We start from the raw sequence: 22,720 nt of genomic DNA, 5'->3' as shown, positions 1-22,720 counted from the left end.
GCATCTTGTGTTGTTTAATTTCTTAAAAGGAACCTGTCACATTAAACATGGTATCTGAGCTGTAGACACCATAAGGAGCTGAGCAGATTGATATATAGTTTTATCGGAAATGCCTAAGTATAACCTGTAATTTATTAATTTAACCCTCTGTTCTTTCTGAGTTTAGTAGTCTTGTTGACGGTCTTATCAGTAATTGTTCGCTATCTCTGTATGCCTATTCATGCACAGTTAGCTGTCAGTCACTGATGAGACCGCCCACATGACTCCTAAGCATAGAAATAGCAGAGATTTCATGAGTATATTGCAAGTTATTCTGAATCTTGTCTCATAAAACTATACATCAATCTGCTCACCTCCTCCTACTCTATAACATGCTGCCTGCAGATTGCACTGTGTGACAGGTTTACTTTAATATAGCTACAAAGATATTGATGTTTTGCTTTTCTTATACAGAGCTTCAAATCCCCTTCATAGAAAGAGATGAGTGATGAGATAAATGAAAAGCCTGGCTGCCTGGAGCTTACAAACTTACAGCATGTTGGTGTATTATTAGTTGAATATGTAAACAATATGCAGTAAGTTCCTAAGCTCCCCCTAGTGGCGACTGTAGGCAGACAGAATTTTAACATTTACAGAGCATCTGTGAGCAGGATCAACCTTATTAAAGTAGACTTACTGCAGGGTTGACCCTGCTAATTAAAATGATACCTGTCGGTTGCAGCATTCTTGGTAAAATGGCTTTAATTCTTTATCTAAATGAGAGATAGGGCCTAGTTCCTTTTGTGCACCTATTCTGCTCAGCTTTCCAGTGCTGACCATACCCCTTGGGGCACTGCATCACTCATTTACATAAAGAATATAAGTATTTTTCAGGTATCAATTGGATCAACCCTATCAGGCATTATGCTTAGTTAATAGGGTTGATCCTGTTAACAAGTTGTCTTTAAAGTGGTTTTCCGAGGTTCAGATACTGATGACCTACTGTATCCCTAGCATAGGTTATCAGTAGGGATGAGCGAATTCACATAAAATTTCGTTGTAATACTGTACGGAGCAGGAACTCTGTACAGTATTAGAATGTATCGGCTACTTTACAAAGTCTCGCGAGACTTTGTGTAATAACTTTGTGAATTGATTATTACTGTAAAAAACCTTGGTACCGAACTTGGTTCTAGCTTTCTTGTTACACGTAGCATGCTCTAAGCATGTCATTTTTTTAGCCCAAAAAAAATAAAAATACTACCCCCCCAAAAAAAAAAGAATTATAATTTTTTTTAAAAAATAGCATTATGTGTGAAGAAAGCCTAAAGATATCAATATCTGATCGCCAAGGGTCCGACAACTGGCAACCCTAGTGATCAGCTATTTGAATAGGAGGCGGCTCTTCATGCGAGCTCTTCATTACACTTCCAGTCGTCTCTAAAGTCTTGATGGTGCAGTATAAGGACAAGTACTTGCTCTGATTACTTGAATGGAGCAAGTACTTGTAATTACACTACACCACCGACACAGGACAGACAATGTGCAGTTTATTGAAGAAGAAGCAGTGCTCACCTGGATCGCCGCTCCATCTTCAAACAGATGATCGGCATGAGTGTCGGGTGTTGGACCCCCACCGATCAGATATTGATGACCTATTCTGACGATAGGTCATCAATAAAAGCGAGATTCACAGCCGCTTTAAGAAATCAATCAGCACAAAATTTTGGACGTGTTAAGCTACAGTTCTGATGATTTCTATACAAGGGTAGATGGCAGATGCTGTTGTATGAAATATTTTCTCCTGTAGCAAGTTATAACACATCACCTCCAGAAGAGGTATCTTACTGAAATAATTGTGTGATATAATCCTGACCTATCCAGGCATATCATGTGTTAATGAGGGTTATACTGTTCATTGTGTTCATCCTCCTCTCTGCTTGTCATGGATTATGACCCTGAATACAGCTAATAAGATCTTCAGCTGAATCTCTGTAGGAATCAAGTTCATGAGAAGACATGAAGTACAGAGAGAAGGTGGGGGTGTGGATAATGAGCAGCAGCACTTGTATGCAGTCTCCATTACCACAGCTCCACATTACCACAGTATGTCCTCGCTGTACTTCATGTCTCCTCATGAACTCCATTCCTACAGAGATTCAGCTGAAGATCTTAACATCTGTATTCAGGATCATAATCCCTTATTAGCAGAGCAGAGAGGAGGCTGAGGCAGCTCTTTCGCTGTGAAGTAACTTGTCCTGCTGTGTGATTAGGACAGGTTTTGTATGTTCGAATAGGACAGCAGCCATTTTATTTCTCATAATGATTGCTCCCTAGACAAAACAACCCATTATAACTAACGACACTTATTTGGGAATATATTTATAATACAATAATATTTATTTTCTTAATTCCTGGAAAACCCCTTTAATGTATCTTTGATAACATGTCATGTAGAGATATAGTATGAAATGCTATCCAGGAGATACTAGGAAAATATTGAAATTACATTTATGTCCAGGAGAAGATGAGGAATGTAGAAGACATTGTGAAAGATCACCTAATGTACCTGGATGCAGTTCATGAGTTCTCGGACTGGCTCCATTCAGCCAAAGAGGAGTTTCACCGGTGGTCTGATGCCTCAGGAGATGCTGCAGCCATCCAAAAAAAAATTGCAAAGATTAAGGTTAGTTAATGGAGTCATACTTTATTAATAAATACTGTATCAAAAGGGTTTGTCCTATCTCCTTGTTACTAGGGCGAGATGCGAGTAAGCACCAACTACCAGATGTCTGGGAAACAGCGTGACGGTCTGACACTCGACTGTTTCAGTAGCTCCCATTGCAGTGCATGGGACATATGGAAACAGTGTAGCACAGCAAGCTCTGAGAAGGGCTGCTGTGTGCTAAGTGTATGCAGTAGAGGCGTTATAAATCTGGTGTTGGTGCTGCGTGTGATTCTGTGGACTGTTGGGCTAAATGCACACGATCAGGATTGCGTGCGGATTTTCTGAGTGAATTTGCGTGCGGAAAATCCGCACCATAGGTCATGTACAATGTATTCTATGAGAAGTTGAAATTCTCATGCACATGATGCATATTTTTCTGAGGGGATTTTGACCTATGGTGTGGATTTTAAAATCCGCAGCATGTCAATGTATTTTATTTTTCATGTCCGGATTTTCTCCATTCACTTCAATGGGGACAGTAAAATCCACATGTGGAAAATCCGCTCCAAATCCACATGCAAATCCGCACTAATTGACGCGGTTTGACCGCATGGATTTCCCTGCAAACACCTGTAGATATCAGTGCAGATTGTCTGCACATAAATCCTGAATGTGTGCATTTACCCTTCATTCACACACAATACAGCAAGCTGCTTTTATTTTGTGCAGATCCAGATTGTGTAGCTTCTTGGATATGTCGCTGTTCGTGAAACACTTGGTAACAGAGACCACAATATCATTATATTCCCCTAAGCTGTAAAAACACAAAGGACAATTTCCCTGGGTTAAGTAAGAGCAGTTCTGGATATAGACTCTGAACAGATACTGTAATTATTGAGTACCGTAATTATCCTGCAAAATGTATTCCTATAGGTAACAAGTATAAATGGCTAAAATTAAACTCCCACATGGCTTACAGCTACTGTAAAAATGCAAAAAAAGACAAGAAAAGTGCATTTAAAAAATATAAATCTGAGGAGTCATGGGTAACCTTTGACTTTTACAAAGTACAGTACTTACTAAAATCTGGAAATAAGGGATAAAATCATCAAAAATATGGCCAGATAGAGCAAAACTAATCTCCAAAAATTATTTAAAGAGGTTTTCAAAGGTATTTTTATTGATGACCTATCCTGAGAATCAATATCAGATCAGTAGGTGTCCGAACCCAAGATCCTTGCCGATGTGCTGGTTGAAGAGAAGGCCATGGGCCTTCCCTCCATTGTTTACCTGCTCGCCATCAACATTGCAGTGGTGATCATGTGTAATTACACAATATACAAGTTTGCCTAGGCTGTTTCTATTTTTGCTGATGAAACCACGCTATGTAGTAATGCGCAGTCCTCAGAGGTTGTCCATCAACTGCAGGCTGACGAGGGTATTTCTGAGGTTCAATGTCGGTAAATGTTAAATTATGCATCTGGGTACAAAAATTTTGCATGCATCATATGTCCTAGGGGGAGTGACACTGGGAGACTTATTTGTAGAGAAGGATCTGGGTGTACTTTTAGAGTATACAATGTCAATCAGCTGATTCTAAGCCTAGCAGGATATTGTCATGTATTAAACGAGGCATGGATTTGCAGGACAGGGATGTAATATTACCACTTTACAAAGCTTTGTATATCTGGTATATGCAGTTCAGTTCTGGGCACCTGTCCATAAAAAGGATGCCCTGGAGCTGTAAATACTATAAAGCAGAGCAACTAAACTGATAAGAGTCATGGAGAGTATTAAGTTATGAAGACAGACTAAAATAATTAAATTAATTTGTTCTTAAGAAGGGGCATCTGAAGGGGGATATGACTAACTTATATAAATATATACATGGCCCATCCCAGAAATATGGTTTAAAGTAGTTCCATGTAAAATCCCCTTAAAATACAAAGGGGCACTGCCTCCGACTGGAGAAGAAAATGTTTACTATCCCGAAGTAACTAAACTTCTTCACCATAAGAACTATAAATGTGTGAAAAAGTCTACCTCAGAAGGTGGTCACAGCAGGAACAGTGGACTGTTTTAAAGTCTTATATAAGTGTGTAGAAGTCTGGTTCTCACTCCTCATCCCTAATCATCATCCCTACCCATCTCTTAGTAAAGTTGAACTTGATGGACGTATGTCATTTTTTAACCAGGTTATGTACCTGTGTATGCGATCTGTTTTTTTACGGATGTAGAAAACAGGGCCATCTGGATAAGCTCTTATACTATTCTTCAGCTTCAGCAAGACATAGATTTGCTTTGTATACAGCAATTTACTTTTGTCTGTTTACTGCTTTGACTGAGAAACTTCAGCAAGAAGTTGTAAACCTTCTCGGTGTTCCCTCCAGTTCACAGACTGAAAACAACTGCGGTTCCCATAGTGATGATTTTTTTCCATTACAGGAGTTGATGGATTCCAGACAGACTGGAGCTGAACGCCTGAGCAGGGTTGAAACTCTGGTCCCTGCAGTGAAGAAGAACACCACAGCTAGCGGATGTGAGCAGATGGAGGCAGAGATTCAAGGCCTGCAAGCTGACTGGAAGCAGTGGGAGGAGAGCGTCTGTCAGAGTCAGAACACTTTACAAGCACTTTCAAGTCAAATGGCAATCTCGGAGCAAGAATTCACATCTGGGGTCTCCAAGCTGGAAGATGGAGTTCAGGACTTCAGTGTATTCCTGAGCAAGTGGACTCAGAAGCTGATGCAAGGGGAAGGCAAGAATACAGACAAAGAGATTGTGGAAGCTTGGCACAGGCAGAAGGTGACATTATGCCCTTACTTCATACTTATTCACTAATCCGTCTGCATGTAGAGTAACTACAGAACAGTCTCCTCTAAAAGTCTATAAAACACTGAGCCTTATAGAGCTTCTGCAAGAATATAGCTGTGTGCTGTGATTTACATTCATCACTTAGTTACCTGGGGTGCCGAATGTAAAGTTTGTCCTCGTATAGTTGTGTTGTGCCTTATTTACAGTGGTTCCGAACCAAGTGTTCACTTCAGTATGATAAAATCACTACATGATTTTGTTCTTTATGGCTATTTGAATAGTATGTCCACCTTTTAATACTATGTTGCATATTATATACAGAATTTATCTACATTAAAGTTGTAAGTTACAGTATTTACTGTGAGATAAGTAGAGCAATGCATGTACAAAATGCATGCACCAGCAAACTGGTGTAAAGTAGAACTGGCTTAGCAACCAATCAGTTTACACCTTTCATTTTTCACAGCTCCTTTGGAAAATGAAAAGTGGAATCTGATTGGTTGCTATTGGCAACTAAGCCAGTCCTACTTTAGACCAGTTTAATAAATCTCCCCCTACATATCTATATGTAAAATGTTTTTTAAAGGTGTGGACATTTCTTTAGAAATAAATTGGGCTGCAAATTATATCGGCTATCGATGACTTATCCTCAGTCACAATGGAAGCCAAGCTGCAGTAACCTGGCATGGCCACTACACTTTGAACGGAGCTGTCTGCTTCCTGTTCTATTCAGAGTTTTAGTGTCAGCACCTGAGGCTCAGGCAATTGCTGACCGGTGGAGTGTGGGGTGTCATACCCTCACCGATCAGTTATTAATGACCTATCCTGAGGATAAGTCATCAATAAAAGGCCTCCTGCAGAGGATCGTCTGCTTCCCGTTGCCGTATTGCGGACCGCATTTGCTGATCTGCAATACACGGGCACCATTCCGTGTGCATTCCGCATCACGGATGCGGACCCAATTACTTCAATGGGTCCGCAAATCCAGAGATGTGTAATGGTGCGGAACGGAAGTATGGAATGGAACCCTACGGGAGCACTATGGAGTGCTTCCGTGGGGTTTCGTCCAGTACTTCCGTTCCGCAAAAAGATAGAACATGTCCTATCTTTTTGCGGAACGGCCGGATCACAAAACCAATAATGTCAATGGGTCCGCCATCCGATGTGGCTGCCCCACGGACAGTGTTCATGCATTGCGGCCCGCAGCACGACCACGGGGCGCAAACTTTTGTGTGCAGGAGTTCTAAGAAACATGGAAAACCCCTTTAAAGTTCCAGTGACTCAGTAGTACATAGCCATAGGTACTTAGTTTTCCAGGGGAGGACACTAACTTCAAAGCGTCATTATGCAAGAGGTGTTTCTATACCCCAGTGCCGTCAGTGCTAACAAAGCTAGACAAAGATATCTATAAATATCCAAATAAATGCTGCACACAAGACACACACATTGGAATATTCTGCACACAAGACACACACATTGGAATATACTGCACACAAGACACACACAGTAACATACTGCACACAAGACACACATTGGAATATACTGCACACAAGACACACACATTGGAATATACTGCACACAAGACACACACGGTAACATACTGCACACAAGACACACATTGGAATATACTGCACACAAGACACACACATTGGAATATACTGCACACAAGACACACACATTGGAATATACTGCACACAAGACACACACGGTAACATACTGCACACAAGACACACATTGGAATATACTGCACACAAGACACACACATTGGAATATACTGCACACAAGACACACACATTGGAATATACTGCACACAAGACACACACGGTAACATACTGCACACAAGACACACATTGGAATATACTGCACACAAGACACACACGGTAACATACTGCACACAAGACACACACGGTAACATACTGCACACAAGACACACATTGGAATATACTGCACACAAGACACACACATTGGAATATACTGCACACAAGACACACACATTGGAATATACTGCACACAAGACACACACATTGGAATATACTGCACACAAGACACACATTGGAATATACTGCACACAAGACACACACGATAACATACTGCACACAAGACACACACGGTAACATACTGCACACAAGACACACATTGGAATACACTGCACACAAGACACACACGGTAACATACTGCACACAAGACACACATTGGAATATACTGCACACAAGACACACACATTGGAATATACTGCACACAAGACACACACATTGGAATATACTGCACACAAGACACACACGGTAACATACTGCACACAAGACACACATTGGAATATACTGCACACAAGACACACATTGGAATATACTGCACACAAGACACACACGGTAACATACTGCACACAAGACACACATTGGAATACACTGCACACAAGACACACACGGTAACATACTGCACACAAGACACACATTGGAATATACTGCACACAAGACACACACATTGGAATATACTGCACACAAGACACACACATTGGAATATACTGCACACAAGACACACACATTGGAATATACTGCACACAAGACACACACGGTAACATACTGCACACAAGACACACACGGTAACATACTGCACACAAGACACACACATTGGAATATACTGCACACAAGACACACACATTGGAATATACTGCACACAAGACACACACGGTAACATACTGCACACAAGACACACACATTGGAATATACACATAGCCTTCACAAGCAGGACAAATAGCACACACACCACTCATAAATAACACACATGCCGTTTACTGTACGTATCACTCACATATGTCACACACTCAAAGGCCACAAACAGCCATAAATGGGAAACATGGTGCACACACTCCACTCACGCATAAGATACATTTTGCATGTACACGGCACACAGAGCATATGTTGCACATGCCAAATCCATACAGTGTGCATGCTACTTAAGGAGTAAAGGAGTACACAGTGCAAAGCTGCACACGCCAGTTACATAGAACACTATAAACATTGCATCGGCACACAAATATGTACATGGTCCATCCAGCGTGTTGTATGTACAAGACACAGAAATCTACCCATTTCAGCCATATAATGTAGTGTATGAGTGCCCTGTACATTGCATAGAAAGTGATGGCGGGGATGTGTATATGGATTTTATTGTCAGTTCAGTGTTTAAATACAACAGTGATTTACAAATATAAAATGTAAAAGTTTGCTTATTCTTCATGTACGCCCTGTGTACCAGCTCTGTGCCTTAGACCCTGCTACATGCAAGTTCCCTTACGCTGGGTTCACACCTGAGCGTTTTACAGCGCGTTCCTACGCGCTGTAAAACGCACAACAGGCAAGAACCAATGATTCCCTATGGGAATGGTTCTCACCTGGGCGTTTTACAGCGCGTACGATCGCGCTGTAAAACGCCCGACGCTCAAACAAGTGCTTGAGCTTTTTTTGGGGCGTTTGTCGCGTGTTCCCGCACATAGAAATTCGGGAACGCGCGACAATGTGGGAACGCCAATCTCTGTATGCGCGATTGTAAACGCCCGTACAATCGCGCATACAGAGCGCTCGTTTCCGAACGCTCAGGTCTGAACCCAGCGTTAATGTTTAATGTGTCATGTTAAGCAGTCAGCTGCAAAGAAACATGCTCTCCAAACTCTAAAAATGGAGATATCCGTCAAAATCTAAACATAGTTTTGGAGAGAATTCAAAAAAGCCAAGAAATGTTATTTTTCCCTGTTCTAATTTGGTGTATTTCTTTTGCAGGAGGCCCTCAGTATCCTTACTGAAGCTGAACATGTCACAGATGGCTTAAAAACCCAGCTCAATGATCTCTGCAAATTTTCTAAGGATTTGGGTGTATATTCTTCAAAAGTCTCTGCTTTAATTAAGGACTACAACAGGTATTATGTTACACAATAAGTGCTATAATCACTTCTCAGATGAAGGGTGAAGCTTCACGCCCACGTTGTTCCTTTAGACTCCTGTTCACGCAGAGATACCGTTATTCACTGCAGCAACTTCAGCACCTTTGGTTTTTGATCGAAATTATCATATCCGATTTTCTACTTAAGAGAAACAGGAGAGGGACAGAGAAAATGGTGAAGCACTGCAGATAATTTCCAAAAAAGGAATTTATTCTACTCACAAACAAATGGGTTAAAAGTGCTCATCAATAGATTAAAAACCACATGAAAAGCGGCTTGAGTAATGGTCTGACTCGAGTTTCACTATCAGCTTCTTCCTGGGCACACTAATCCCTTCCAGGAGTCACATTCTATACCTGCCGTTCATCCATTAACATATCCGTATAAAACATTTAGGGCTCTTTCACAAGAGCGGATGCCCTGCGGGTAATCCGCTGTGTGTAAGAAAGCCAAGCCCCGCTCTGGACAGCCTCTCTGTGATCTTTTTACTAGAAAATCACAGTGAGATAAAGTTGTACGTTATGTCAGTCATGTTAATGCTCCGTGTCTCTGCTTCCGGAACGGGGCTTGGCACTCTTTAACGCAGCGGATTACCCGCATGGCATCTGCTCGTGTGAAAGAGCCCTTAGGTTCCTTTCAGACGAGCGAGTCCCACGCATCCAATTCACAGCGGGAGTATGCAGCAGCTCCCGTCCTAACCTCCCAGCACCGACGGAGTCGCATAGCATTATGTTGATTTATGATGCTATATAACCCATAGGCCCCTTTCACACGGGCGAGTTTTCCGCGCGGTTGCAATGCGTGACGTGCACGCATTGCATCCGCACTGAATCCTGACCCATTCATTTTAATGGGGCTGTGTACATGAGCGTTGGTTTTCACACATCACTTGTACATTGCGTGAAAATCACAGCATGTTCTATATTCAGCGTTTTTCACACAACGCAGGCCCAATAGAAGTGAATGGGGCTGCATGAAAATCACATAGCATTCGCAAGCAAGGACCTTCTATCTTCATTCAGCAGGACCTGCGCTGACGTCACCGCGCCCATCACTTGGCAGCACACTGAGGAAGGTGACACTGCTAGAATCGGGGTGGGCAGAAACCATCTACTAAGTATTACCTACCTTTTCCTGCTGGCCCTGCCACCCTCCCCCCAGGGGTTAACTTTCCTCCCCTTCTCCCTGTACTGGGTCCTAGGGGTAACCTTCTGCTGGTTCCCTGGTTTTCCTGTGTTCTCTAAAGTGAACACAGTAAAATGTTTTTTTTTTCCTAAAAGCCTTGGCCCCTTACTGGCCCTCGGTCCGGCTCAGGTCCCCAGCTCCCTCACCGTCCTCCAGGCCCGGCGGTACTTCAACGCTCTCAGGCCTCCTTGGGCAGGTGGAGTAATTGCACTAATCCTTGTTATCTTTTGTCCGGTTGGATTTCCACCTTCTATAGGTGGACTAGGGGAACCACAATCGCATACTGTAGATCCTCTTGCATTACTCTCCTTCTATTGACGGAGTAGTTGCACAACCAGTAGTGCCTTCACTACCAGTGGTCCCTGTACTTCTGTCGGGTTTCCCTTTTTCCATCAGCGGAGTAACTCCTCTACCCCTGGAAACTCTTTATCCTGTTATATTATCTGTCTTTCTTAGGTGGAGATGGGTACCACACCTGCATACTGTAAGATCCTGTAGCATTACCCTCCTTCCATCAGTGGGGTAGTTCCACAACCAGTGATACTTGTGCTACCAGTGGATACTGTACATCTTGTTGGGCTCCCCTCTTTCCATAGATGGAGTATTCCCACTTCCTCTGGAATCTTCCGCCCTATCACATTATCCCCTTGTCGCATTCCATCCCGTTCCAAGGATGTCTCCTTGCTTGACACATCACCTTACCCCCCATCAAAGGCGGTATTTTGGCACTACCACGTGATACTGTGACTACTTCACACTATCCTTTTCCTCAGATAGTCATTGTATGGATTGGGGTCGGGCGCCTACATTTCAGCCTCTGTCTTTTTTAGGGTGTTGACCCACGGCATGCCCCGTGCCTTGAGTCCCCATGCGGAGCATTCTAATTTTGTTGTTGGAACATCTGCATGGGTTGACAGTTTTATTCCTTCCCTGGTGGAGTATTGCCCTACCAACAGTTCATGTTGGCTACTGCTGTTTGACCTCATTCTCAGGTAGAGCCTCCCCTCTGGAGAGGCCATGGGTGCTGGTATGTCCTCCCCCTATGAGGCAGTCTTTGCGCTGGCTGTAGATTTTTGGGCTACTCCTGTTCCGTGGCTACAACTGTATGACCCCTTCCCAGGGGGATTTTTGTGTTCTTCCTTCAAATGCCCGACAGTCACTGGTTCTGGTTTACAGGATGCATTGTTACTGGGTGCGGCACCGGAGGTTCTTGCCGCATCCCCTTCCTCCATGTGGGTTATTGACATTTTGTGCGGTTTTCTGCAACACATTTACCAGGTATGCTATGTATGGTGTTCCTGAGGCGGTGGCTAATAGGTTCACTTATTCCATATGGCGCTGGTCAAATGCCCATACCAAGCCATGCTACTGGTGATGGGTTTGCTCACTTCTGGTGGGCACTAGTGTGGTTTTCTGTACCTGGTATAACCTACCGATTTCTGTGGCGCTGGTTTAGCTCCTTGTTCCCTTCACATTTCGCGCATTGCCTCTACCATCTGCTACAGTGACAGCATCAGCGTTCCCTCCTTGTGGAAGTTTCGGTATGCACTTATCCAGTTTGCATCTGTAAGTTGTCTGCACTGCTTCCACCACAGGGTATGGTGGTTGTACTGTCCTTGTTGTCACCACTTACACTAGTTCTCTACTGAATCGTGTCAGCCTCTTCTACTTCTCCCCTTCCGCAAGGTGAGTAGATACTGTTTCTGATTGCTTGGCCAGTTTCCATAGTCGTTGGGTTCTTGTAGGCCCCCTTTCTGCTGTGGAGTATCTGCGCGGGTAGTATGGTTCCGTTATTTTCTAGGACTTTGTGGCGTTTGACGTCTGCACTCCTTTCCTGGTGCAGTATTTATCCCATATCTGGTGCTTTTCATACATTCCTCTCATAGCCTCCTTCTCTTCTTCTTTAGGCGGAGTTGGTCCGCAGTGGCAGTCGATAGTGTCTGATGGGTTTACGCAACTTTTATGTTTTCAGACATGCACATTGCTTTTGCCTGTTCCCTTGACCTCTGTACTTTTTTCTTAGTTTCTGGTTAGGTCAGCCAGTTCAGGCAGCCTTCCATAGGTATCAGATGGCTTCTCTCTTCTCTTGTTATGGAGCTTAAGGTCCTCCTCTCTATGTCTCTGCTTTCCACATTGTCATTCTCCTTGAGGAACATTCTTATGAGACAAACCCCTTGGCCGTAGGTCTAAAGGGGATGTTTTTTTAATCCCAGAGGACACTCTTTTCCTACCAGGTTACTCCCCCGTTTTTTTTGAAGGTCGGTTCCACTTCCACTCCTGGAGTGCTCGTCTCCTTTGACAGCCTTGTATGGAGTTGGGGGTTGTCGCCTTCTGACATCTCTACTTCTTCCCCCATGGTGGAGCAAGATTTGTCACGTCCGCAGTTCTCCGGCCCTTGACCCTGACCATTTTCAGTTTGTTTTCTTCTCATGCCATGTAGTGTCTGTTGATCTCTCTAGTGGGGTCTTTTCCTGGGGTGCTGGTCCTTGGGTATCACCTTCTTTAGAAGTCTTCTGGGCCCAGGCTATGTTTTCTCTCTCCGGTATATACTGTAGTCGCTCCGTTTGCTCTGGCGAATGACTTGTTTTCATTCTTGTCCATCTTGTGGATATTCAGTGGGCTCTCCACTTCTTACGAAGTCTTCTAAGCCGTGGCTTTTGTCTCCGAGGCTCTTCTTCTTCTGCCCAGCTGGGGAATCTGAGTATTCAGATGCTCTCTGGCTGGCCTTCCTGGGAATGGCTTTTCCTTTTTCAGGGGTCCAGGTGTGTCCTCCTCCCGCAATTCTGTGCGGGGCCTTATGACAGGCCTTGGATTCGTTCTGGTCTTATTCCCTCCCATGGTACTGCTCTTTAACGTCCCATGGTCTTCTGTGTCCCCCAATGATACATCGAGAAATTAGGATTTTTGTCTTACCTGTAAAATCCTTTTCTTGCTGAGTTCATTGGGGGACACAGCTCCCACCCCGTAAGTACATTGCTGGCTCTCCTTGATGTGTCCCTCCGGTTCTTGTTTCTGACCCATCTTCGCCTTTCTTGCTTTTTTTTGTTTTCTGTTATCTTCTCCTGGCTGCCCCTACTGCTTTTTTTTTTAAACTCGTTTTATTGCACAGCAAAGTGACAAGCATGGCACATATAAATCAAAGAGACCCACGCAGGGGCCTTCCACATGGCAAATATATTGCACAGAGCAGACTTCGGACAAATCTAATAATTGTACACATCAGGGCACAGCATACAGAGTAATAACATAGCCTGTATTATCAGGGAACAGAACATGCACGCAAACACCAAAAATAGGCCAACTCTACGGGCCCAGGAAGGACGGTCGGACCAGCTCTCGCAAACCCCTTCGCATACCCAAAAAGGGCCTATCAGGAACCATCGGCCACCATGTACCGGCTCGCATCATGCATGGTGAGTGCAGACGAGCACCAGCCTCCCCACACCTTATCAAACTTCTGTGGGCAACCCCTATGCTTGTAAACTATGTTTTCCATAGACACTGCAGTATTTACTAGGGACAGCCATTGACTCCTAGAGGGGGGAGTGTCCCCCATCCAGCGCAGGGCGACCGCCTTCCTGGCCATAAACAGCGTTCTTTCCAGGAAGATCTTATGATAGTGTGACCAAGAGTCCTCATCAATTATACCCAGGATACACATTTTAGGACATAACTGCAGCGCAGTAGGAACAAGGGACCTCAGAATCTCCAGAACAGATACCCAATACTGCCTGACGTGTGAACAGTCCCACATCAGGTGCCAAAAGTCTGCCCCCTCCCCACCACACCTGTGACATCTGGAGCTGTCCATCCTGCCCATCTTGTAAAGCCTGGTAGGGGTCAAATAACTGTAATGCAAGATGAAGAGTTGCGTCATCCTATTATTGATAGAAGGAGACACTCTGGTAGGTGCCAGTAAAGCCTCCTCCCACTCCTCGGTAGACAAGGAGGGTATAAGCCCCTTCCATCTATCCTCCACGGCCAGCGGGGTCACCAGCATGCGACAGTCAAGCAAGTGAGTATAGAGGGCCGAAACAATCCCCCTTGGGCCCTGGGACCTCAAGATACCGATAATGGGATACTTGGATATGCTCCTGCCAATACCCCTGAACTGGGCCTGAAGCGCATGACGTAACTGAAGGTACTTATAAAACATGGTGCTTGGTGCTGCGAACCTGTCCCGGACTTGCTCGAATGCAAGTAGCTTGCTATCCTCATATATGTCTCCCAATGCCCGGATCCCATATCTTCTCCACTCCCCTGCCCCCTCTAATCTCAGCAGATGGGGAAACATACAATTATCCCAGATGGGGATGTCACAGGGGAAGTCCTTATAAACATTCAGCTTGGAAGCCTGCCATGTCTGATGGGCTAACTTATGCAACGGGAGTGTAGCTTTTTGTAGTCGTCCCATCCCTTCCAGCACGGGCCATAAAGTGGTGACCTGCAGATATTCATGCAGGTAATATTCCGCATTGGGCCTAGAGGTCTCAGTAACCCAGCTCCTCAGGAATCTGAGCTGGCTGGCGATAAAGTAGAGAAAGAAATCAGGCAGGGCAGCGCCACCCTGCAATTTCGACCTCTGGAGGGCCGAAAGTGAAAGCTTCCTTCTAGCCTTCCCCCAGACAAAAGCGGTGACCAAGGAATGTATGCGTTTAAAGAAGCTCTGAGGGATCGGCGTACAGGCATGTGACAGTACATATAAACCTTTAGGTAACAGGACCATTTTCACCAGGTTCAGCCTACCCATAACCGATAGCGGGAGGGACTCCCAAGTTTTCATTTTATCCCGAAAAAGCGATTCCAGGGGCTCAACATTTAGATCATAAGAAAGCTGCGGAACTCTAGTGATCATTACCCCAAGATATTTGAACCTATCAACTACCGGGAGATTATGGTGGTAATTCGCCCAGTCGTGCTCCCACAAGGGCATAATGGCAGACTTACCCCAGTTTATGTGTAGCCCGGAATAACGTCCAAACAGCGCAATTACCTCGATCGCCCTTGGCAGGGACACCTTTCGGACTAGACATAAATAGTATCAGGTCATCCGCGTACAATCCTATTCTCTCCTCCCTACAGCCCATTGATACCCCTGCGTACACCGGATCCTGCCTAATTCTAATTGCAAGATGTTCTATTGCAATGGCAAACAAAAGAGGCGAGAGCGGGCAGCCCTGCCTGGTACCCCTGCGCAGAGATATCTTATCAGAATGAGAGCCATTGAGCTGAATACTTGCAGAGGGGTTGTTATAGAGTATAGTGATCCACTTAATAAATTTGGGGCCAAATCCGAAACACCTCAACACAGCTATCAGGAAGGGCCACTCCAGGGAGTCAAAAGCTTTGGCCGTGTCCAAAGAGGCCAGGGCCCATCTCTCCTTCCCTACAGAGCCTATCTGCGCAACCACCTGAGTCCTCCTGATATTATCCGAAGTGGACCTTCCCGGCATGAACCCCGATTGATCAGCGTGGATCACTGAGGTTATCGCCTTGTTGAGTCTATTGGCTAATATCCTAGTCAGAATTTTAACCAAATAGAGTGAGCCAGAAAGGGTGGATGCGCATCTTACTTCCTAATCCAGGAGAGTCTGAGGGATCCAACTCCGTCAGTACCGGAGCGTGATCAGAGGGGCCTTGCGGTCCATACCTGATATCCACCAGGTCAGTGTAGGTTGCCGGACTGCCAAACATGTAATCAATTCTAGAGAGGGCACCACGAGCGGGCGTAAAACAGGAGTATTCTCTAAGATGCGGATTCCTGACCCTCCACAAATCTATCCATCCCATCTCCTGAGATATCCTAGCCAGGGGTGTGTCTCCGCTTCCCTCACCCACGCCATCAGCCCTACTTCTAAATCTGTCCATGTCCTCACTCATGACCTGGTTAAAGTCCCCCATACATATCAAGCGAGCATTAGGGTAGTGAGTTACAAAGCCCACGACTGACTGCAATAGAGAGACAGAGGCAGGGGGTGGATTATACAGGTTAACTATCACATATGGGGCACAGTCGACATGAGCAAATAGGAAAATATATTGACCTCCCGGGTCAATCATGGAGTGGTGAATCTCGCATCTCAAACTCCTATGGAACAAGAGTGCTACTCCCCTAGAATGCGTGCTACCATATGCATTAAATAAGTGCTGGGCCCAGGGTTTTTTAAGCCTATGACCCGTTTCCGGGGTGAGATGCGTCTCCTGAAGTCCCAGAATGTGGGGACCAAAAGACCGTATCTGAGAGAACACAGCAATCCTCTTCTTTGGGTCCCCCAGTCCCCTAACATTCCATGACATAATCCTCAAGGGGGCCATAAGGACGCTGCAGCTATATTCAGGACAGGCAACCCCTCAAATACTCCGTGTCTCAACTCAGTGCGGATCTGGAATCTACTGTGCAACATCCTCACTGCCAAAGGGTGATAATCCTTAGGCCATGCTTGAAACGAGTGAACAAGAGCGTGCAATAAAAAAACATATAACATAAACATGAAAGACCTGAGTGTGTCAGGTACAGGACCAGTGAACAGTGTGGTCCTAAACTCGGGGACCTGCATGGTGTATATAGTTGGTATTACCACACAGGTGTCGCTCCAACCCTCATTGCAACACAATCATGAAAAACCGCCGCCATTGAAGTAAGGGAGCGGAGCTCAGTAGCGCAGTGACCCATCATACGGACATAAATCCCCCCCACCAGGAGGGCTGCTAGCAGAGAACGTCCAGGGCACCATTGCCCGCATAGCGCGCCACTACTGCAAGAATGTACACAATAACATCTGTAAGTTCCACATCACCCCTCTCAACTGGGGGAGCAGAGAATACTTGCTGTGTCCAAAGGAGACCTCTCAACGCAAGGGCGGGCGGGCAGCCGCTCTCGATACCCAGTCCTCAGCCTCTTTGGGATCATTGAAAAAAACGGTTTTCTCGCCATCTATCACTCTAAGGCGGGCAGGGTAGGCCATAGAATATTGCAGGTTCAGCTCCCGGAGGCGACGCTTGACCGCCACAAATGTGGCCCTTCTCTTCTGGAGATCCGCCGAGAAATCCGGGAATAGGGAGATCCTCACGTTGTCGTGCCTGATGTCCTGCTTGTGTCTGGCTTGGCTGAGGAGTAGATCGCGGTCTCTCCAATTCAGGAGCCGCGCCAGAAGCGGCCTCGGAGGGGCCCCTGGTGGCGGCGGTCTAGCAGGGACACGATGAGCCCTCTCCACAGCATATGCCGACGTGAACGGCGCTTCGGGAAACTGCTCCTTGAACCAGGCCTCAAGAAACGCTGCCGGGTCCCTTCCCTCAGCCTTTTCAGGTAGGCCCAGGATTCTCACGTTATTGCGGCGTGACCTGTTTTCTAGGTCGTCGCATTTCTGCTGCCACTGACCCACCGCTCTCTCCAGGTCCTGCACTCTCCCCTCGATCGGTCTTGTCAGGTCTTCTAGGGCCGAGACTCGGTCCTCAGTGGTCTTAACCCGATCGCGCAGCTGCTGCATGTCATGGCGGAGTAGGCTGACATCCACCCTCACCTCTTCCAGCTTCCCGGTCAGCGAGGACTGGCACGAGGAGATAGCCACTAACAGCTGGTCATATGCCGCCTTGAGGGTGAACTCCGGCTCAGATGGTTCATCCGTCTCAGCTTGTTGTGCAGCCTGTCCTCTCGTGACCGCCGCGCGCGATGGTGATGCGATCGCGGCGCCACTCTGGGCCTCAGACCTGGCGAACTCTTTTAGCCTCTCGGCCGCGGTTTGTGCTTTGCTGGGCCCCATCGTCGGTGTGCGGGGTCTCCTCTTACATCTGCACACCGTCCAGTCAGTTCCTGGGGTCGGCAGTTTGTTAGGATGGATCAGGATTCTAGAGGGTTATCGGAGCTTCTCTCAAACGCGTGCTCTCATGCCGGCAGTTGGCCACGCCCCCGCCCCTACTGCTTTCGTACAAACTGATTAGCTCAGTGTCTGCAGGAGGGGTCTAGCTGAGAGGAGGAGCTAACACTTTTTTGCTTAGTGTTGCCTCCTAGTGGCAGCAGCTATACCCATGGTCTTCTGTGTCCCCCAATGAACTCAGCAAGAAAAGGATTTTACAGGTAAGACAAAAATCCAACTTTTTTTTTATTTTAGGGGAAGGGGATGATATGAATTTTTTTTATTTTTAAAAACTATTATTATTTTTTTATACTTTTTTTTTTTTATATAGTTCCCATAGGTATTAGCATTGAAATTTATGAGAAATGCACCAGTTTCCTATGGAGCCCTGTCATTCTCTATGACAGGGTCTGCTGCATACAAGCTCTGGCTCCTCCAATCGCCACATGGGGGAGCCGGAGCATTACTGGAAGCTTGTGCTTCCAGTATTTCACGTGCTCAGATACCACGGTCAGATTTGACCATGGCATCTGAAGTGTTAAATATCCACGTGTTACAGTGTTAAAACTTCTCACTTCTACTAATAACAAACACGATTACAAGGTATTTAAACTTCCAGCCAATCAACTCTCACTACTTATTTGACATCAGCTTTCATTTACCCAGTTCTTTAAAGTTTCCACCAATCACCAGGTATTATGTAAGATTGTTTTACTCACATAAAGGTCCTTTTACACGCAGCAATTTAGCATTCAATTATCTGGGACACTACAAAACAGTGAGTTTTGGTGCCAATGAACAAGCTTTTCTCGTTCTTAGGTTGATCACTGGCGCCTTTACACAAGCCAGTTATTGGGAACAAGTGCTTCTAAAAGCGCCCATCTGTGATAATTGCCCTGATTGTCCATCCATGTAAAAGGACCTTAAGACCTGTGCTTTATCCACTGATAATATCAATCTTAATGAAGTCTAGGGCCAATGGTAGAAAATCATCTACATTTATATTAATGATATATACTGTATATATACAGTCATGTGAAAAAATTAGGACACCCTTTGAAAGCATGTGGTTTTTTGTAACATTTTTAATAAAAGGTTATTTCATCTCCGTTTCAACAATACAGAGAGATTAAAGTAATCCAACTAAACAAAGAAAACTGAAGAAAAGTCTTTTCAAGATCTTCTGTAAATGTCATTCTACAAAAATGCCTATTCTAACTGAGGAAAAAGATAGGACACCCTTGCCCCTAATAGCGAGTGTTACCTCCTTTGGCTGAAATAACTGCAGTGAGACGGTTCTTGTAGCCATCTACCAGTCTTCGACATCGGTCTGAGGAAATTTTACCCCACTCCTCAATGCAGAACTTTTTCAGCTGTGAGATGTTTGAGGGGTTTCTTGCACGTACAGCCCTTTTCAAGTCACCCCACAGCATCTCAATGGGATTCAAATCTGGACTTTGACTTGGCCATTCCAGGACTCTCCATTTCTTCTTTTTCAGCCAATCTTTGGTTGATTTACTAGTATGTTTTGGGCCATTGTCATGTTGCATGGTCCAGTTCCGCTTCAGCTTTAATTTTCTAACTGATGGTCTCACATGTTCTTCAAGCACCTTCTGATACACAGTAGAATTCATCGTGGATTCTATGATGGTGAGCTGACCAGGTCCTGCTGCAGCAAAGCAGCCCCAAACCATGACACTTCCACCTCCATGCTTCACAGTTGGTATGAGGTTCTTTTCTTGGAATGCTGTGTTTGGTTTACGCCAAACATGTCCTCTGCTGTTGTGTCCAAATAATTCAATTTTGGACTCATCTGTCCAAAGAACATTATTCCAGAAGTCCTGGTCTTTGTCAACTTTATCTCTGGCAAATGTCAGTCTGGCCTCGATGTTTCTCTTGGAAAGCAAAGGTTTCCAACTTGCACACCTCCCATGCAAGTTAAACTTGTACAGTCTCTTTCTGATTGTAGAGGCATGTACTTCTACATCAACAGTAGCCAGAGCCTGCTGTAGTTCTCGAGATGACACTTTAGGGTTTTTGGAGACCTCTTTTAGCATCTTGCGGTCTGCTCTTGGGGTGAACTTGCTGGGGCGACCAGTCCTGGGCATGTTGGCAGTTGTTTTGAAAGCCCTCCACTTGTAGACTATCTTCCGGACAGTGGAATGGCTGATTTCAAAATCTTTTGAGATCTTTTTAAATCCCTTCCCAGACTCATAGGCTGCTACAATCTTTTTTCTTAAGTCCTCTGACAGCTCTTTTGCTCTCACCATGGTGCTCACTCTCACTTCAACAGTCAGGAGCACACCAAACTAAATGTCTGAGGTTTAAATAGGGCAAGCCTCATTCAACATGCAGAGTAACGATCTACTAATTATGTGCACCTGGTGTGATATACCTGTGTGAGATCTGAGCCAATTTAAGAGGGAATACATGTGAGGGTGTCCTATCTTTTTCCTCAGTTAGAATAGGCATTTTTGTAGAATGACATTTACAGAAGATCTTGAAAAGACTTTTCTTCAGTTTTCTTTGTTTAGTTGGATTACTTTAATCTCTCTGTATTGTTGAAACGGAGATGAAATAACCTTTTATTAAAAATGTTACAAAAAACCACATGCTTTCAAAGGGTGTCCTAATTTTTTCACATGACTGTATATATATATATATTATTAGTGTTAAATTATGAAACATTATTACTGATTTATATTTTTCTTATCAACTTTTTTTTTTTTTTTTTTTTAAGCCTTTGCTTGCAAACTTCAAAAAGTTGTCTAAGTAAAGAACAGATTTTGCAGCAGAGGTTCCGTACAGCTGTCCGAGATTATCAGCAGTGGCTTGTAAATGCAAAAGTGACAACCGCCAAGTGCTTTGATACCCCCCAAAGTATTGATGAAACATCAGCAAGTCTTCAAAGGATTCAAGTAACACAATATTTAGTATATGTTTTTCACTGTAGAAATGTATCACATTACAGGGTTATTCCCTAGCATGCTCGACCTCTATCACAACTACTATTTAAACGGAATCTGTCACCAGCAACCTCCCTATCAAACTGATTGCATAGACACATAGCCGAGGTTCACCTGATTAAAACTCAATTTTTCTTTTGTTTATCCAAGGCTCCGTTCCTAAGCTATGTTACTTTTTCTTAATATACTTAATATAATTTTTTATTATTGCATTGTACTTATTTTGAGCTAAAAAAACATTTTTTTCAATTCGTCTTTATTAAAAATATTGACTCTTTTTTTGTGTACAGAGATGACATGCTCTACTAGCTACCTGTGGATTTTCTTTCTTTTCCGTCATTTGAGGAGCAGACAGACTCCTTATCTCTGCTCTCTGACGTTATAAACACTCATTATAGCTCAGTTCTTGTCTTACTGATAAGAATGTAGCTCAAATAAGTGTTTATGTCCTCTTAATAGTTTACAGATAAGGGTTATGGCACAAACAGAATGTGAAAGTACCAGTCACATTTAGAAAAATAGTTAATCCCCTGTGACAGAATGGCTCGATATTTTCAATAAAGGCCAATTCAAAATATGATAATTAGCCAAAAATGAGTAAAAATGCAATCATAAACAAAAATTGCCTCCAAATGTGTTCATAGCCTTTAAGCCTTTGGTGCAATTTTGTTGCACCTCAGCTCCTTTCCTTTCTTTGGTCAGGCCCTCTATCGCTGCTTTGATTGACAGGGTCAGGCAGTAGTAAAGCAACCAGGGAGGGACTGGCCACAGAAAGGAGTGCAGCTTGGGTGCAACAAGAGAAATATTTAATAACTGCATAATAAGAAAAAGTATAAAAATTTGGGAAAGGATCAACATTTATGCAAATTATTTTATAGGGAGGTGAAGCATCTGTCTCTCTGTTGTTCCTCCTAGAAATGTATGCATAAATTGCCAACTGGAAGGCATGTGCCTGACACTGGTAGCAAAGATTGGACATACTTCCAACTGGTACCACCCAGGTGACAATTTACTTCTATATATCTAGGAGCAATAACACAGCCACCTTTCCATTCATTGACTCACAAGGTTGGGAGGACCATGTTGCGGTCAGAGAGGTGCGATCCACACCTATCAAAGCTTATCTTTTGCAGGTCTATGAAGGGAAAAGTGTATGTTTTATCATGTATATAATGAGAATTATCATTTACCTATTACGTTTAATCTAATAAGTCTGAACATTTGGGGTAAAACGGATGAATGTTGTATGGCGCCGGTTTAGCCACCTGAACATCTATTGTTTTCCACTACCAAGGAATTTAATTGTTAAGGCTGTAACCTCGTG

The 22,720-nt window shown here is 44.3% G+C and overlaps 1 protein-coding gene across 17 annotated transcripts in view; it reads left to right on the top strand.

Moving 5' to 3' along the window:
* The window catches only part of SYNE1 (spectrin repeat containing nuclear envelope protein 1), a 451,533-nt gene that overhangs the window by 240,918 nt on the left and 187,895 nt on the right, over window positions 1-22,720 (top strand). For all 17 annotated transcript variants that reach the window (XM_044288568.1, XM_044288579.1, XM_044288581.1 and 14 more), the window contains 4 exons: window positions 2,501-2,665; window positions 5,093-5,449; window positions 9,232-9,368; window positions 21,171-21,348. In XM_044288568.1, coding sequence (XP_044144503.1) covers window positions 2,501-2,665; window positions 5,093-5,449; window positions 9,232-9,368; window positions 21,171-21,348 — 837 coding nt within the window. The remainder of the gene's footprint in view (window positions 1-2,500; window positions 2,666-5,092; window positions 5,450-9,231; window positions 9,369-21,170; window positions 21,349-22,720) is intronic.

Source organism: Bufo gargarizans, chromosome 4, assembly GCF_014858855.1.
Source record: "Bufo gargarizans isolate SCDJY-AF-19 chromosome 4, ASM1485885v1, whole genome shotgun sequence".
In the NCBI taxonomy this organism is placed as follows: Eukaryota; Metazoa; Chordata; class Amphibia; order Anura; family Bufonidae; genus Bufo; species Bufo gargarizans.
This window is presented reverse-complemented; position numbering and strand designations above follow the sequence as displayed.